The sequence below is a fragment of the Squalius cephalus genome (assembly GCF_949319135.1).
Source record: "Squalius cephalus genome assembly, chromosome: 17".
NCBI classification, from domain to species: Eukaryota; Metazoa; Chordata; class Actinopteri; order Cypriniformes; family Leuciscidae; genus Squalius; species Squalius cephalus.
Window position 1 is genome coordinate 3,955,602 of NC_137138.1, and position 19,812 is coordinate 3,975,413.

Sequence of the window (19,812 nt, forward strand, 5' to 3'; positions counted from 1 at the left end):
AAAAACAGCAGACCGATCCAGCAAGATGAGTACTGATTGTCTCTAAACGACTATTTGAGCAAACATTTGCACCTGGATAATTGAGATGGATTTTAAGTGTGATGATCATTTGCTAAGTGAGCAATTCACAATCCACAATTAACTCCTTCAGTCAGTGAAGCCGCTCCCACAGCCGTCTATGCGAGTTTAAATGCTGGGGAATATTCCCATCTTCCCACAGAAGAAGAAGCAAGCAGGAGGAATTACTCCAGGAGAAACTGCTGACATCCTATTGTAAAGATGAAGTTCGAGGAAGAACCCTGCAGAATAAAAGATGAAGATACAGAGGAGCAAACAGGTTGGTGTAGAACAATACATCTAAAACTAGATTCCAAACTCAGCACAAAAGAAACGTCCTCTAACTTTTTAACTACCTTTTTCCAGCAAATTTCTTATTATGTGTAAATATTGTTACTTCACTTTTCCACCAAGCTACTTGCATATTCCTAAACAGATCTGAGGGTTCATAATGTAGTTACATGTAGTTTGGCATTAGAAAGGATGATCAGCTGATCTTCCTGTCTCCCTGTAGCGCTGTCTTTGGTGTCCTTCATTACAGACACGGCTGTTTATTGCTCTGTTCGCATCTACAATCCTCATGCCTCCTGAAGCAGGACTATGGCATGTTCACACAGGTGATCAGAGACCCTGAGGATCTTTCTAATGGTGTTTTTCAGAGTCATAGAAAGGTCTCTTTAATGTTAATGTGACATTAATTTTCTTCCACCGGTGAAGTGCTAGGCCTGGTTTCACAGACAGGGCTTAGATTAAGCCAAGATTAAGCCTTAGTTCAATTAAGACATTTAATTCTTGAGACAAAACAATGGCAGTGACATATTTTAAGATATGTCAGTGCAAGTTGATTTCACTTACAACAGCTCAAACCTGTATTTTAGTCTGAGACTAGCTTAAACCTTTTCTGCGAAACTGAGGATTTGTGTCTTAAGGACTGTTCCATGGTGCATGTGCAATAATTATAACCTTAAAGGTTCATTGAACAAGCATGAAAAACATTGTTTAAACTGTCCAATAAAGATCTGAAGAGCTAATTTGGATTTTACAAAATTATCTTTGAAATACAGTATCCTGAAAATGGGACATTACTTTTTTTGTTGAGTTTTTTTAAACTGAACCATATATCTTTTTGTTTCTCATTTGTCCTTCTTTTATTGAATTATGTGAATTTAATATGTTGATTTTAGACCGGGTGGAAGCGAATGAAGACGAACAGCAAAAACCTCATCGTTTAACAAATGAAGATGGGAAAAGAACGAATTTTACACAAAAACAAGCTCGAAAAACTGGAGTCAACAGATCTTTAACCTGCTCTGATTGTGGAAAGAGTTGCAGATATAAATCAGATCTTAAGAGACACATGAGAATTCACACTGGAGAGAAGCCTCATACATGCACTCAGTGTGGAAAGAGTTTCATTGAGAAAAGAGGATTAAATGTGCACATGAGAATTCACACTGGAGAAAAACCGTTCACATGCTCTCAGTGTGGAAAGAGTTTCACTCAAAAAAGTAATCTCACAGACCATATGCATTATCACTCTGGAGTGAAATCATTCAGCTGTGATCAATGTGAGAAAACATTTGTTCTGAAATCAAACTTAAGAAGACACCTTACAATTCATGCAGATGTGAAGCCTCTCTTTTGTTCTTTATGTGGAAAGGGTTTTTCAAAACTTGCATCTTTAAAAGTGCATGAGCGTATTCATGGTGTGAGACCTTATATGTGCTTTGATTGTGGAAAGACCTTCATCATCTCCAGCAAATTAAAAAAACACCAGAGAGTTCACACTGGCGAGAAACCGTACAAGTGCTCACACTGTGGAAAGAGTTTCACCCAGTCAGGAAACATGAAAACTCATGAGAGAGTTCATACTGGAGAGAAACCGTACAAGTGCTCACACTGTGGAAAGAGTTTCTCTCAGTCAGGACATCTGAAAGATCATGAGAGAGTTCATACTGGAGAGAAGCCGCACCAGTGCTCTACATGTGAGAAGAGTTTCACCCAATTATCTAATCTACAGTCTCATAAGAAAAACTGTAACCCAATGTTTACTAAATAAGCAAAGTTAATATTTAGATCAGTCACATTCAAGTAAATAGTTTGATATTCTGATAAATCAATAGATGGAATTTCTTGCAACATAGCGACATCATCTGACAGAGAAATTAGTTAAAATTACATAGAGGCATGTTGAGGATTGATGGAAATTGGGGGGAATTGCGTTAATTTAATTTAATTTTTTTCATATTTCCATATTAATAAAAACTCATTAAAGGGACAGTTCACCCAAAAAGGAAAATTCTGTAATTTTGAAGAATGTTGGCAGAATTTTAGCAACACGTGTAGTTTTAGATAAAAATCTTCATATCTCTGATTTGCAAACTATGACATTGTCTCTAATTTGCCCACATTCAATTGTCTGATTATAGCAATTAACCCTCATCAATATTCATTCAGCTTCTCTATGAGCTGAATTGAAGAATTGGTACTTTAACAGGGCTGGAAATATAGAGCTAATTTCTGATAATAACACCACTTTTGAGATGATAAAGACTAATACCATAAAGAAATAACAGTACTGTACAGTAGGCTAACAGTCGGCTCTTTCGTTTAGTTTTTAATTTGCTTTTCTTTAATTGAATTATAGGCATTTAACCCCTAGGGGGTCTGACGTGTTTTGGGGGTCCTTGAGATGTTTTGACATGCCCTGACATTTGTGTTTATTTCAGCTACTTATAACATACTATTGACCAACATGTAATTTTGCTGTATTCAGCACAAACTCTTCTACAATAATATGTGAGCAAAATGGATGTCCATGTAGAATATAAAGATTATGAGTGGTGGTTAGTAAGTTTTGGGGAAAAATTGTCACTGCAGTAAGGCCATAAAACACATAGGCATACTGAATAGTTCTTCACAAGACTTTTGAGTTATCAATCTTGTAGTCTAGAATTTTTACTACAAAATGGTGTGAAAACCATTCTGACCACTCATTCACAAACAGTAATATAAAGATTTAAATTTTGTAAGTCAGTTTTTGTGTCAGCACTGTTGTATTAATGGGAGTGTTAATGGCCATGAATATGCATGTGATTCACACCAGGGGAGACAAAAGACACTCCCCCAATGGCTAATGCCCCATCAAGGTGCTGTGGGGCAGTCTGAACAAAGAATGTGAGGAGATTCGAAGATTTTAATGCTTTATTGTAATTTCTCTATGTCGAGGAACTACATGTTGCGACTCACAGGACTACTGTGCTACTCATATAAACATACAGTAGCCTATCGATCAAAAGGTTGGGAGCATTATTATTTTTAATGTTTTTGAAATAAGTCTCTCATGCTCATCAAGCCTACATTTGATCAAAAAATACTGGGAACAAATAGTAATATTGTGAAATATTATTATAATTTAAAATAATGGTTTTCTATTTTAATATAGGCCTACTTTAAAGTGGTGGCATAATGGCCTTTTACAAGATGAAAAATAAATATCAGATGTCCCCAGAGTGTGTATGTGAAGTTTTAGCTCATAATACCCCACAGATATTTTATATAGCATCTTAAAATTGTCACTTTTTGAGGGTGAGAAAAAACGCACCGTTTTTGTGTCTGATCCTTTAAATGCAAATGAGCTGCTGCTCCCAGCACAGGGGGCGGAGCTTCAACAGCTTGTGTCCTTTTACCTCACACAGACATGCGCTGAACATTTCAAAAACTTTTAGCCGTTTATGTTCAAACCGGAGTCAGACAATGATGGAGAGACTCAAGAAGAAGTGACAACATGTAGACAACATTTCTGAAAGGTTAGTTGATGAATTTATGCAGCTTATGTGTAGTTATCTTCTAGTCATTAATTAGCATAATCTGCCTTGATAATAATTTTCCAAAAGCGGGGTTTATGTAAATGTTAGGGTTTGTGATGTCACTAACCCGGGAGGAATGTGGTGTAGTCTCTACCAGCCGTTCGTTGTAGTCCTTAAAAATCTATTTCTTTAAAAGCAAATATCTCCCTTTGCTTTGAGCGTTGTAACTCTGCAGATGTTGTTTATGCTCAAACAACAACATTACACACTAACTGAGGTTAGAAAAGTTAAATTATAATCAACCACTCCTTTAAAATATAATTTATTCCTGTGATCAAAGCTGTATTTTCAGCATCATTACTCCAGTCTTCAGTGTCACATGATCCTTCAGAAACCATTCTAATATGCTTTTTTTTTTTTTTTTATAATAATAATTTAACATCCTTACTGAATAAAAGAATTTATTTATTTATTTAAAAAAAGAAAGAAAATAATGAATAAAGAATATACTGACCCCAAACTTTTAAACAGTAGTTTTTATTGTTACAAAATATTTCTATTTTAAATAAATAGTTTTTATTTTTACTTTTTATTCATCAATGAATAAATGCAGGCTTGATGAGCATATAAGAAACTTCTTTCAAAAGCATCAAAAATAGTAATGTTTCCACATTTTTTTGGAAAACAGAACATAAAACAGAAATATACACTCACCTAAAGGATTATTAGGAACACCATATTAATACTGTGTTTGACCCCCTTTCACCTTCAGAACTGCCTTAATTCTACGTGGCATTGATTCAACAAGGTGCTGAAAGCATTCTTTAGAAATGTTGGCCCATATTGATAGGATAGCATCTTGCAGTTGATGGAGATTTGTGGGATGCACATCCAGGGCACGAAGGTCCCGTTCCACCACATCCCAAAGATGCTCTATTGGGTTGAGATCTGGTGACTGTGGGGGCCATTTTAGTACAGTGAACTCATTGTCATGTTCAAGAAACCAATTTGAAATGATTCGAGCTTTGTGACATGGTGCATTATCCTGCTGGAAGTAGCCATCAGAGGATGGGTACATGGTGGTCATAAAGGGATGGACATGGTCAGAAACAATGCTCAGGTAGGCCGTGGCATTTAAACGATGCCCAATTGGCACTAAGGGGCCTAAAGTGTGCCAAGAAAACACCCCCCACACCATTACACCACCACCACCAGCCTGCACAGTGGTAACAAGGCATGATGGATCCATGTTCTCATTCTGTTTACGCCAAATTCTGACTCTACCATCTGAATGTCTCAACAGAAATCGAGACTCATCAGACCAGGCAACATTTTTCCAGTCTTCAACTGTCCAATTTTGGTGAGCTCGTGCAAATTGTAGCCTCTTTTTCCTATTTGTAGTGGAGATGAGTGGTACCCGGTGGGGTCTTCTGCTGTTGTAGCCCATCCGCCTCAAGGTTGTGCGTGTTGTGGCTTCACAAATGCTTTGCTGCATACCTCGGTTGTAATGAGTGGTTATTTCAGTCAAAGTTGCTCTTCTATCAGCTTGAATCAGTCGGCCCATTCTCCTCTGACCTCTAGCATCAACAAGGCATTTTTGCCCACAGGACTGCCGCATACTGGATGTTTTTCCCTTTTCACACCATTCTTTGTAAACCCTAGAAATGGTTGTGCATGAAAATCCCAGTAACTGAGCAGATTGTGAAATACTCAGACCGGCCCGTCTGGCACCAACAACCATGCCACGCTCAAAATTGCTTAAATCACCTTTCTTTCCCATTCTGACATTCAGTTTGGAGTTCAGGAGATTGTCTTGACCAGGACCACACCCCTAAATGCATTGAAGCAACTGCCATGTGATTGGTTGATTAGATAATTGCATTAATGAAAAACTGAACAGGTGTTCCTAATAATCCTTTAGGTGAGTGTATAATCTCTTTAATTCTACAACTTCCTATATAACATATAACCTATAAGACATAGCCTGTATATAACTGTATAATCTGAACCCACACACATAGTACAAGTCAACTGGCTTATACTTTACTCGTGTGAATGTCAGCAGAACTCATAGCCGCGTTTCCACTCTTGGGCCAAAATCGGGCGTGCCAGTGCGTGCCAGGGCCAGTCGCGTTTCCACTGTCACTTCCGGGGCTTTTTAGCCAGGGTTTTTTGGCCCGGCAAATACCTTGGTCCAAAGCTGGCCGACTCGGGCTAGAGGAGTGGTTACGAACCGAGGCGGAGTTTACCTGATCACCGGGTGATTCTGTCAGCATTAAAGACTTTTAAAATAATTTACCTCAAACCTCACTTTCATGTTTGAATGCCTTCTGTTTGTGATACGATGAGGATTCTGATCACCGTATAAGGTAGACATATTTTACGCTAAATATTAAATATGAACGCTTGAAGAAATCAGACAAATCATAAAGGCTAAAACTCCTCAGGTTGTATTTTTGGTGGCATATTTGTAGAAATGATCATTCTTTCTAAATGTAATGTAAATGTCCTGTAAGTACCAAATAAACAGAAAAAGACACGACTATAAGTAATAAGTGTGTCCACTTTCTTTTGTGAAATAGACCTAAAGGTAAACCACTTTATTTCTGTGTAACTAATGTGCAATTTTTACACAAATTAATTCGTTATGAACAGTCTGGAGTGGGAAACGTGAAGAATTCGGTTTCTGGGTTTTTTTGTGCAGTGAATGGTTACTAGTTTAAGTGAAGTGTGGTGCTTATGGGACTGGGGATGTAGTGGTTTAGACAATTCCTCTTCTTGGACAAAACCTCTCCAGCCTTGGAAAAGATCCTTTCACAAGGAACAGAGGATGCGGGGGAACATAAAAATGCCAGTGCCAGCTGGTATAAGTGAGGATACAGATGCTTCTGTTGAGCCCAATAGACTAGTTGATCCTCAGATCTTGTGAGATTCACTTCTGATAAATACCGGTCCACTTCTACAGTAGCGTCTACTGTTGCACTAGAGCTCCTGCTACTGTGATCAACCGTGCCATCCAGCAGATGCCAAAGCCCAAAGGTCAACAATAATAGAGGTACAAAGAAAAAAAATCCATTAACAATGGTTCACAGTACTAATCACTAATGTGATAATTCACATAAAGAAATATACAGGCATGAAAACAGGTCAGGGGTAAAAAAGGTGAGAAGGATGCATATATCCGTAAATATGCGTAAATATATAAATTTTGTGCTTTTTAATGTTAAATTCATCAATCTGGTGCAAATTAAACAAAGAAAAATTCAAAACTCTTTTAGTTACAGTGTCTGTCTACATTACTACTACAATAATAGTTATAATATTAATCCCATGATAGTAATAGCCAAATATTGTAAAACAAATGCACTGAAAAATAAAGGAAACTTTCATAATTAGTTTTGTACTAATTTCTATACTTGAAAGAGTATATTTCTATACTTCACATTAAAGATGTGATTGGGCTAGCCCAGTGTCAATCAAGAAAAGAACCAATGGGCCGCTGATCTAGCCTACGTCTTTCATGGGGTGTCAGAAAAAAAACTAGAACTGACTTTTTTTTTTTGACCAATGCATTACACACTAATTACGCACTGTCTAACCCAGCGCCGCCAAATAAGCAAAACAAAACTTATGGGCCGCCGATGTACGAGTTTTATGGGCCGTTAAGACAAAAAAAAAAAAAAAAAAAAAGTATGAGATGTATAGGCCCAAAAAGCACGTCGGCCCACCGGGAATCTCCCGGTAGTCCCGATGGCATTAGCCTGCATGCCTGGACGTCACACAAAACAAAATCCTACCTGTAACCTTTCACCATCCACTTATTTAGCTGCTGTCGCATCAGTTGACATGCCATCTCATTTCCCCTCTTTCTTTTTCTATTTTTAGCCCCCGACAGCTTTTTTGCGTTATCCATCTTTTTCGGTGACAACTCACTTATGTTACTCGTTCCTGCTCGCTCAGAGCTCACGGCGCCCGCGCCCGCGATGATCCCGCCCACTTCTATGTCAAAATAATGACATTGGCAACATCGCTGTCTGTATCTGACAGGTCAGTTAACATTGTAAGCTAACTTACCTCAGGCTTGCTTTCCGACGTGCGGTTCTTTGTTCGGCAGTGTGTCCAGTTGTCAGACTCGCGGTGTAAAAGACTTTGAAAACATTTCTGCCCTAACGTTACTCTGACTCGTATTGGCTGTCATGTTTCGGCATTAGGAATGATGATTGTTTTTTAAAGCTGCGAAATTTATGGTAACTTTATAGCGGGTAAATGCTGGCCTCGACCCTCGACCCCACCCCCCATATCAAGACAGTAGAAAAAAAATTACACATACGTACCTTATTGTGAGCAACCATTTCAAAACACTCCCAGACAGGGTCAGTCAGGGCAAAGTCGAGCCAGGGCAGAATTTCCTCTTTTTTTTTTTTTGTTGGCTCCATTACCAGGAAAACGGAGGAGCTCACAAAAAGCAAACAAATCCAAAAGGGCAATCCAAATCAACAAGCAGTCCAAATCCAAACATCCAAAGCAATCCAACTAATATGATCTAATTAATATAACAATACTATAATATAGCTAATATAATTAACAATAAAAAATATACTATAACTCATCTAACCTGATATAATGTAATAATATACAGCCCTATATGACACAATAACGACAATGACACATCTCTCTAACTCTCTGACACTAGTTCTACTACTGCTTCTACTAATACCGAAAAACACCCACAAGGTGGCGCAAGTTTCGAACTCCCTTTATCCGGAACCGTTGAAGTATTCCACACAAACTGAGGCCTCGTTTGTCATTAGTTACGTGATTTCCACGTTAACAGCACATCTTTTGTAATGTTGCTTCACCTAGGTGGTCGTAACATTATGGGGGCTCGTCCGGGATCAAACTGAGAAAGGCTCAGTCAATCCTTTGGTAGGCCTATTTGGTAAAACAGTTAGGTGAGAGATAATTGGATGAGTTTAATTATTTGGTAAGTAATAATTTGATTAAAAATTATTCTTGGGGAGTGTTTGGATAAAGTCATATGGAAGAATTACATCGGACGCGGGTAGACGGGTTAGCCGTTGAGCTGCATGTGGGCGTCCTGAAGACTAGGTCTGAGTTGGACCTTGGTGTCTTTCGTCTTTTCCTCTTCTCTTGTATTGTTTTTCTTTTCTTTGTCTTTAATTACTTTTTGTATTATTATTTTAATTTATTTCTAATTAAATGTTCATTTGTAAGTTTACTTCTGTCACACCTTGTCTAGGTCAAAGGCCTAACACAGGGGTGGGCAATTAATTTTGACAAGGGGCCACTTGAGAAACCTGAATCGTGTCAGAGGGCCACACCAACAATAACACTTAATTCTGCTCAGCTTTCTTCCATTGTACAATTCCCTTAATTATATATTATGAATAGCTGGTACTGGTAATCAGTAGAATAAAACTAAAATAAAATTCTGTTTATATTAGGCTAAGTGAAATTGTGGTGCGTAGGTCAAATAAAACAAAAACAATCACTGAATCAGTGCAATTTAATTTGAACTTGTTAATCTTCAAAAACAAAGAATAACAAAAGGTTTATAGAAATGTAACAACACAGCAACTTGTAATGTTTTCCTCCTCATTTTACCTTTTCAGTACAATTAACACAGTCAGTTCTGGGCTTAAACAAGGGCAACATGTTTATAGACATGTAATAAATTGTAATGTTTTCCTCCTCATTTTACCCTTTCAGTGAGAATAATCCAGTCTGTTCTGGGCTTGAACAAGGGCACTGAAATCTGGCTGCATGTCTGAGGTGGCTATACGAAGGACAGCTGAGAGGTGGTCATCAGTGATAGAAGATCTGTGTTTGGATTTGTTGAACTTCATCACTGAGAATGTCTGTTCACATACATAAGTAGATCCAAAGAGGACTAGAATCCTCTGAGCATGCCTCCTCAGGTGTGGGAAGTTCTCTTCTTTGAGGGAGGCATAAAAGTCCAGCAGTGAGGCTGACCTGAAGTGCTCTGCCAGAAGTGTGTCAGACTGCAGGTCAATCAGTTCCATCTGAACATCACTTGGAGCATTATCCACATTGCAGTTGAAGGGAGAAGAAACCATGTGCATTTCATTTTCTATAGCTTTGAAATCTTGAAATCGCCTTGAAAACTCTGCATGCAGTGCTTCTAACATGGGTGAGTACTTGTGGATGTGATCGGCTGATGGTGTGGCCTCCTTTAGTGTTGGCAAGTGGGTCAGAAGGTTGTCCTTCACTTGGCTTGAGATAAGCTGCAACTTCCTCATGAAAGCCTTCACTGCACTGTACATCTCATGCACAAAAAGGCCCTTGCACTGCAGTTTGACATTTAGTTCATTCATTAGTGCAGTTACATCCACAGCAAACCCGAGGTCTGCCACCCAGTCCTCATCAGAAAGCTCTGGGATGTCATGTCCTTTCTTCACACAGAAATCCTGAATCTGTTCTCTCAGGTCCCAGACACTTTTCAGTACCTTGCCTAGGCTGAGCCACCTGACAGGGCAGTGGTAGCTGATGTCACCATGTTCCATCTCATTTTCCTCCAAAAGAGCAACAAATTGTCTGTGATTTAATGCTCTCGCTCTGATGAAGTTAACTGTTTTAGTTACTGCATCAACAACATGGTTCATCTTTAACACTGTCTTACACAACACTTCCTGGTGGATAATACAATGCAAAAATGTCAATTTCTGCACAGGATTAAGTTCTGTCACTTTATCCTGCATTCTCTTTAAAAGACCGACATTTTTCCCAGTCAGATTTGGACAACCATCTGTTGTCACACCTGCCAGATTCTCCCATTTCAGTCCTAACTTGTCCAAACATTCATTTACCTCTTTGAATAAGTCATTACCAGTGGTTGTCCCTTTCATTGACTGCATGGATGCCAGCTCCTCCGTGACTTGAAAGTCTGCAGTCATTCCACGTAAGAAGATGAGAAGCTGAGCGGTATCACGCACATCGCAGCTCTCGTCCAAAGCCAGAGAAAAACAGTCAAAGTCTGCAGCTCTGTTCTTCAGCTGAAGCTCCAAGTTTCCACCGATGTCCTCAACCCGCCTCGTCACAGTGCGTCGGGAGAGTGAGATGTTCTCAAACGCGTCCTTTTTCTCCGGGCACATCAGTGCAACCGAGTCCAATAAGCACTCCTTAATAAACTCTCCGTCCGAAAATGCCTTACTTTTTCTGGCGATTTTGTGAGAAATGACATAACTTGTCCTAACGGCTGCTTCTCTGGTGGTGTAAAGTTTTGTAAAAAGTCCTTGTTGAGTGTGCAGTTTTGCTAGCAACGCATCAGACACACTTGCGCGCTCTTTTTCAGACAGATTTCTGTATTTATCCTCGTGTTTAGTCGTGTAGTGCCGATTCAAATTGTAATCTTTTAACACAGCGACCTGTGTACCGCAAATCAAGCACACAGCGTTACCTTTAATTTCTGTGAAGAAGTACTTGGCAGTCCATGTCTTGTTAAAAACACTACATTCATTATCAACTTTTCTTTTCTTAGCGTGTGCTGACATTTTGAGGGTAACACCACTTGTTGCTATTCAACTTCACTGTCGCCTGGCAACAGAGCGCGAGCCTCCGCTGAGTGCGCGCGCACGCGCGCGCGCTGTTAAGACGAATCTGCCCGAGCAGACGGATATTAGTTTTTTTATTACCTTCGCGCTCATGCGGACGCGTCGAGTTTGACTGCAGTATCTTCTATTCTATGCGCCTTATAATCCGGTGCGCCTTATAGTGCGGAAAATCCGATAGATATTTTTATAATCTATGTTGGGCCGGGGCCGGACAGGGACACACAAAGGGCCGGATGTGGCCCGCGGGCCGTAATATGCCCAGGTCTGGCCTAACATGAATAAAAACACAAAAAACATAAGGTTTATTTTTATTGAAAAGCGAATGAAACAATGTTTATTGGATTTAACAGGTTTATATAACAATTGGGGATTTGGCGCCAGGAGCCAACAGAGCCCAAAATAACAAACAAAAAAATAACTACTTTGTATATACCTCTTACTGCCCGAATCCACAAAATAAAAGGAAATAAAAATACAATTACTTCTCCAACTCCCTAATCCAAACCAGGATATAAAGATCAAACAAAAAGTGTAACCGGTCTCCCTACCTTCCAAATAACTATACACAATTATATACAGGTATAAGAGCAAACAAATCAGTGTAGGGGTAATCTGGAATCTAGGTCGTTAAACAGGCGGTAGTCATTATTACAAGTATGGCAGTTCACAAGAAACAAACAAACACACCACTTCTTTATCAAAAACACTCTCAAATGAACACCACAAAATAAACACTCAACAGTCTTACTAATACACTCTGAAAACTAACTAGCAAAGTTAGGCAAGGCAAGCGTAGCGAGTGAGCACAAAGCTAATGAAAGAAGTAACGAAGGAGGCTTTTATAAATGACCAGGAGTCAGCTGATCAATCAGGGCGTGGCACCAATCAGACTGCAGGAACCAGTCCGGTCTTCTTCCTGGATAAAAAAAAAAAAACACCTCCCAAAACAGAATAAAACACAGAAACAGACCAAAAGGGACGTAACAAAACGTAACTCCATGTGTGGCCTCCCCTTTTATAATGTTGCTTCACCTAAAGCCAGGTGGTCGTAACCCAGGATCTAGTTTATTGTAAGTATATGGGCACTCAGTTTTCTTGTTGTTGAAATATCATGATCAAATCTCATTATACAAAGGATGAAGTGCTATGCACAGGATATTTAAAACAGTATATTTGACTTCAACTACACGGCAAAGACTAAGAATATTCTCCGCTCTTCAAATACAAAAAAATGTTAGCCTTTATGGACATTAGGGTCTTTCGCACAGGAGGAACCTTTTCATAGCTCCTAGAACTACTGGCGGAAGTGCGCAGTTTTTGGCGCATGATTATGTATTTCTGCTCAGCTGGCGACACTGGACATCAACCACAAGGCAAACTCGAATAACTTTTCATCACTGTCTACTTTCTATGTATAACAGTTCTATTGAATATTGTATTAGACAGGACTGTTAGACAGACCATAAACTAATGAACACAGGGAATGCGAGCACTGTGTGCTCATTCTCTGGCGTTCTCAGCGCCATCAAAATAAAGGTCCGCCACGCCGTCAAAATAAGTCACAACAACAAGCGCGGCTTACGTCACTTCAGAGTTCCTACTGGCAGTGCGAATGCAACCAGAAAACGTTCCTAGTAGGGCTCGGCGATAAAACGATAACGATATGTATCGCGATAGACACGTAATCAATACCAATAAAAAATGCGTTCGATAAAACGTTCAATCTTTTTTTTTTCTTCGTCGGAAGAAACCAGAGGTTGCGAAGCAAGTTTGGTTGCATGAACAAAGGCACTCACTCTCTGGTAACCTAGCAACGTAGGGGGTGACACGCTAACAGCCGGTCATGTAACAGTATGGTTGCGCCATATTGTTGTCTCGTGTTGGATTCTTCAGTAACAGAACCGGCGTGGAGTGATACGTGGAAAATGAGTGCAACAGCGATTGTTGATAAAACAGAAAAAGTCAGCTCGCCAACATAGCAGTTTTTTGGATTTTATAAGTCTGACCGTAGTCAGACCAATGTCGTCTGGAAATTATGCAAGACCGTCGTCGGTTTCTCTATGTTTATCTTTAACACTTTGCACTATTTTATTACACTTTATTAAGCATTTCTTACGTATTCTTTAATTTTGCACCTTAATGTTAAGAGATAATTGTGATTTTAGACTTGAGTGTTTTCCATGGTTGTGTTGACATTTCTGCCTTTATAACTGAGGGGATTATAATCAGAGGAAGGTTAAGTTTAAAATAAAAAATGTTTAAATGTAATATATTTGTCTCCTGGTCCTTATTTTAAATAGGTCATAAAAAATATCAATAATTATCGATATCGACCGATATGAAACACTTATATCGTGGTACAGTTTTCAGCCACATCGCCCAGCCCTAGTTCCTAGAACTATCTGGTGCAAAGGCCCCTATAGTGTTTCTTGAGCAAAGAAAAACGCTGTACTTACTCAAACATCAGTTACCCTTGCATTGCAAACAAGCAGAGATCTCCTGTGCATGGCACTTCATTCTCAATGAAGGCAGGGTGGAGTTATGAAGCTTGGCTGACAGTTAGAGGAGCCAATGGAGTTACGAGTTACATATCCCTCACAACCTCTTTTAAATGCTTTTTATTGGTTAAATATTTGTAAAACCCACATACAGACGTAAAGAATGACCAATAACATTTATCAAACAAAAATTATAATATAGTGAAATATAGTGTTATATAATGAAATATAGAGTTACAAGGTTTCTGCCCTATATAGCGATGATACATTCTCATTTGTAGCATTTAATTTTACTTATTTTTTGGAATTATTATTATAATTATTATTTTTTGGATCATTTTCCATGGCACACCTGACAACCTGTTACATCACAGTGGTTGGGAAGAACTGAATTAGACAACTCCGGCAATGAGACAGTAGATGAGATAATCGGGTAAAACTCTTCCCACATGAAGAGCACTTGTACAGCTTCTCTCCAGTGTGAACTCTCTCATGAACTTTCAAGGAATCTGACCGAGCGAAACTTTTTCCACAGTGTGAGCACTTGTGTGGTTTCTCTCCAGTATGAGCAGTTTCATGAGCTTTCAAGGAATCTGAACGAGTGAAACTCTTTTCACAGTGTGAGCACTTGTACGGTTTCTCTCCAGTATGAATTCTCTGGTGTGATTTTAAGTTGCTTGATATAGTGAAGCTCTTCCCACAGTCAAAGCACACATAAGGTCTCACACCAGTATGAATACTCTCATGCTCTTTTAAATTTTGCAGTCGTGTAAAACTCTTTCCACAAAAAGAACAAACGTGAGTCTTTACAGCAGTATGAACTTTAAGGTGTATTTTTAAGCCAGATGCCAAAACAAATGTTTTATCACACTGATCACAGCCGAATGGCTTCACTCCAGAGTGAAAGAGCATATGATCTTTAAGAACGCTTTTGTAACCGAAACTCTTTCCACACTGAGAGCATGTATAAGGCTTCTCTCCAGTGTGAGATCTCATGTGCACATTAAGGTGTCCTTTCCGAATGAAAGTCTTTCCACACTCAGAGCAGTTGAACAGATTTTCTCCAGTGTGAATTCTCATGTGCACATTTACGTCCTCTTTGCGACTGAAACTCTTTCCACACTCAGAACAGGAAAACGGTTTTTCTCCAGTGTGAATTTTCATGTGATCATTTAGGTGTCCTTTATGTCCAAAACTCTTTCCACACTGAGTGCATGAGAACGGTTTTTCTCCAGTGTGAGATCTCATGTGTCGATTAAGGGCTGATTTATCTATGAAACTCTTTCCACACTCAAAACAGAAGAACGGTTTTTCTCCAGTGTGAATTCTCATGTGTATCTTAAGGTGTGATTTATATAAGGAACTCTTTCCACACTCAGAGCAGGTGAAAGATCCTTTGTCTCCAGATTTTCCAGCTTGTTTTTGTGTGAAATTCTCTTCAGTCTTTGAAACAAATGTGTGTTCATCTTCATTTTTGAAATTATGAGGTTTTTGAAACAGATGTTGTTTGTCTTCATTTTTATATTTCGGTTTTCCCTCTTCATTTGTGAAATTATGCATTTTGTCTTCATTCACTTCCATCGGGTCTAAAAATCAACATATTAAATTGCCCAAATTTAATGTAAGAAGGCAAATGAGAAACAAAGAAATAAAGTTCATTCTTTAGCACAAATCTAGTTTACTATTGAGTCTACTAATATCTAGTTTTAGATGTATTCTTGTATCTTCATGAGAACCATTTTTTTTGTGAATTCAGTTTGTCATTACATTGTTTGGAACATAAGCAACCAATGAAGATATTTTTGTGTGTGTGAAAAAAAATTCTGTAGAGGACACCAAGAAAATAAAATGACATGATAAGACATGTATATGCAAAACATTTATATGTTCTTTTTTACCAATCAATTTTTAGGTTTCAGGCTATTTTTAACCAAACTTTGTATAAAGATGATTCTTGACTATGGTATGAAAGATATAACAGAATTATTTGATATACTATTTTACTTTATGCAATATGTGATTAAAATCGCCATAAATGGGTAGTCCCATTATATACAAATGTAATTTGAATTGTAATGTGTTCTTGTGGCAACATATAATGAAAAAAGAAGTGTAATAATGCGAGAAATAACTTGGTAACATTTTCATTTGAATCCCTCATATTTCATAGGAATACTGAAATATGATTTCTTTCTTTATTGACTTGAAGTTTCCCCCCAAAATGCCTGATAAACATGCTGTAAGTCCTGGTGTCTCTAAAGAAGACGCGCGCAATTTGGGGAAAAAAATCGAATTGCGTTTTTTGGGGTAAAATTGCGATTTGCAATTTAAAATGGGATTTATTTTCAAACAAATGTATATATATATATATATATATATATATATATATATATATATATATTTTAAAAACGGGGTAATTTTGTTGCTCAAGAGATTACACAACACAAGGAAGCTTGATTTCAATCTTTGAATTTAATTTAAAAGTAGCACAAATAAATATAATAGAATAAAGAGATACACATGAAAGAGATTTCGGGTAGGTCTAACACTAGGGGTCTTATTTTAAGCGTATGGTCTAAAGCGCACGGCGCAAGTTCACTTAGGGCATGTCTGAATCCACTTTTGCTAGTTTAACGACCGGAGAAATGGTCGGCATGTTCGGTGCATAGTCTAAAAGGGTTGTCCCTATTCTCTTAATGGGTAATGGGTGTGTTTTGGGCATAATGTGCAATAAACCAGCCAGAGTCTCATCTCTCATTCCCTTTAAAAGCCAGTTGCGCATGTGCCATGGTGGATTCGCTATTTACATGACGGAATTTACAAGTGGAAATACTGAACGTGTCTCCAGAGCGCAAACGGATCTGCTCGTGCGCGAAGTTAAAGTGCAATCAGACCATCTACGGGACAAGCCGTTTTTAATATTTGGCATGTTTGTGTGCTGCTGCTGTGAGTGCTGTCCACCCGCATATAGGCGCAAATTACTACGCCCCTTTTAAATAAGAAAAAAAATATTGCGCCATAGACTTTAGACCAGGTTTTTGTTGGTCAATGGCTCATTTCATTTGCCTCAAAATAGCAACGCACCAACAATGCGCCTGAACACACCTTTAGGGCCCTATAATTTCCGCGATCACGGAATTGCGGACAGAATCGCGGAATTGGTAAATTAACGCGGAATCTAGTATCAACGCGGGATTTTACATATTTGGAATAAAATTCTGTTTTTGTGTGGGAGAAAAACGTATGTCTGAGGAAAATCACATATTACTGAAAGAACGAGCAGAGAGAGAGGCCCGGTCGCGCACGTCTTCAAACTGTCTTGCTCTCTCTCACTCCCTCGCGCTTATTAATCTAAATCAATTGAGAATTGACATAATGGTAAAAGATCGGAAGAACGAAGTTTCATGTGGAGCATTTGGATATTTTTTTCCTGAATTAGGCTACCGCTGGGTGTGAATTGTGCAAAAAAAAAAACTTTTTTACCTTGCCTTCTTCTCTGAAAAGCGTTCCGCCCATTCAGCTGACATAAGAAACACTTTCAATAAACTAAACAAAACCTATCCAATGATGAAATGTTTTCTGTGTTGACAAATCTTGTGCGATGTCCTAACTGCAGGGATAATCACACAACGCGTACAAGTCTGCTAATGATACGTCCGATTCACGAACTAATGACTCCTTTGAACCGATTCACTTTAAAGAATGGTTAAAACAACTGATCTGTCCAACACTGAATCGGTTCGGTGTATAACAAAATCGGTAACACTTTACAATAAGGTTCCATTTATTAAACTGTAGTTAACTAGATCAGTTAACATTAACTATTAATAAACTGCACTTCTACAGCATTTATTAATCTTTATTAATGTTAATTTCACCATTTAGTGGCCTACATTATTTAAATGAAAAGTTGTATTTGTTAACATTAGTTAGCTTAATGCACTGTGTGAAGTAACATAATAAAAATACAGGGTTAGGGTTAACTAAGATTAACAAAGATTAATAAATACAGTAACAAATGTATTGCTCGTGGTTCATGTTAGTTAGCCTAATACATTCACTGATGTAAACAAACCAAACCACATTTAACACCTCTTAAAACAAGAATTTTGTTTGTTACCTCAATAAAATTAGGGTCATTCTTATTTTATTTGTGTACATTTTAATCATTAACATTAAAAACACTCTTTTTACGACTAAAATAACAGTAAAGGGTAAAAAAAAACTGAATTCCCAAAAATTAAAATGGAAAAAACGGAATTTGCAAAAATTAAAACGGAAAAAACGGAATTTGGGAAAAAATAAAACGGAATTTGGGAAAAAATAAAACGGATTTTATAGGGCCCTACACATGTTGCTTTTTCAAATGCATGTTATAAGCGACTCAACCTCACAGTGCTTTTAGAGATGGAGCAGCATTTAATGATTACAGTGATGCTCTTCACTAACACGCTGTGCATTTATTTATTTACTTAATTAAACATTTATATAGCAGCCTTTGTGATTTCATAATCGCAAATGAATTGCAAAATATTGCAACTATGCCAAATCGCGATTAATCGTGCAGCCCTAGAGGACATGTATAAAATCAATGCCGTTTCCTAATTGTCATATTCTGATTTGAAACCCCATAATGTTTTCCTGAGATGTTTATTTTCGACAAACAATTTGAAAATTACTCAGATTGAAATGATAATTACAAAGTATTATAATATTTCCATAAGAGTGCTAAATTTGATCATTCAATCTGTGTCAGTCATTTTTAGGAATTTGTCAAGGTGAAACCTCCAATATTGTGGAATCTCTGAAAAGCCCTAAATGTGCTCTTTACAGGATTAAAACCAGAATTAAAACTGTGACATTTATGTTCTCAGAGAAATTCGCTAAAATATAATGTCCTCTACAGAAGAAAAAAGTCTATATGCCTGGGTCTCAGGAGGATATGTGTGTTTTCATCTTAATGATCCTCATCAGTCATTAAAGACAATGAAGGAAAACACCAACCTATTTGTTCCTCTGTATCTTCATCTTTTATTCTGCAGGGTTCTTCCTTAATCTCCATCTTTACAATAGTATGTCAGTAGTTTCTCCTGGAGTAATTCCTCCTGCTTGCTTCTTCTCCTGTGGGAAGATGGGAATATTCCCCAGAATTTAAACTCTCGTTGTTTAGAAACAATTCAACTCTAGCTGATGTTTATGTTAAAATAATATGCGTAGTTAACAGTGAGTGGTGGTTTCAGACATTATTTTATTAAAGTGCTGCACTCGTAACTTTACTGCCTGACCGTATTAAGGCGGAGCGGTTTGACCAATCAGATTGAACCCATAAACCGATTTGTAAATCACAAACGAAAAATGAGAGATCTAACTAAAATCAAATTGTATGTGTTTTCTAAACAAAACAAAACCAAAAAAAACCCGAATAAACGAGCTGTCTTTTCATGTCTCGTTATTCCATTCCATAAAGGAAATGAAATTATCAAAACTACACGGACCGAATAGCCGTTTGTATCTAGATTTCTCCTAATGGGCAATTCCACGCAAAAATGTCACATCCATAACGCCAACTAAATACCATTGCATTGTGTTGGTGTTATGGATGTGACAGTTTTGCGCGGAATTGCCCTAATACATGATTAAATGAATGTACTCACAGTCTGAAAACAGCAGATTTAGAGCAGAATGAACGGCTGTGTTCCACTTCTCATGTTTATGTTCCCTTCCCTCGCTCACTTCTCTTCTTCTCCTAGACTCGGATGTGTGTCATTGCTTCGGTTGCTCGAGCGCCTCTATGCGTCGCGGTATAGGCTACAGTGCACAGAAGTTGCCCATTCAAAGAGATGTCAAGATATTCTA

The 19,812-nt window shown here is 38.1% G+C and overlaps 2 protein-coding genes across 8 annotated transcripts in view; both read right to left on the reverse strand.

The window, feature by feature from the left end:
* Positions 1 to 19,812, reverse strand: part of LOC307144887 (uncharacterized protein) — a 264,729-nt gene that overhangs the window by 82,216 nt on the left and 162,701 nt on the right. The gene's annotated exons all lie outside the window — the stretch shown is intronic.
* LOC307144899 (uncharacterized protein) overlaps positions 11,758 to 19,812 on the reverse strand; it is a 64,359-nt gene continuing 56,304 nt past the window's right edge. For 2 of the 4 annotated variants that reach the window (XM_079847611.1, XM_079847613.1), the window contains exon 3: positions 11,758 to 15,542. In XM_079847611.1, coding sequence (XP_079703737.1) covers positions 14,320 to 15,542 — 1,223 coding nt within the window. In that variant the 3' untranslated portion in view covers positions 11,758 to 14,319. Of the gene's footprint in view, positions 15,543 to 18,960; positions 19,078 to 19,606; positions 19,731 to 19,812 lie in introns of those variants that run through there. The other 2 variants (XM_079847612.1, XM_079847614.1) reach the window with 2 other exon arrangements.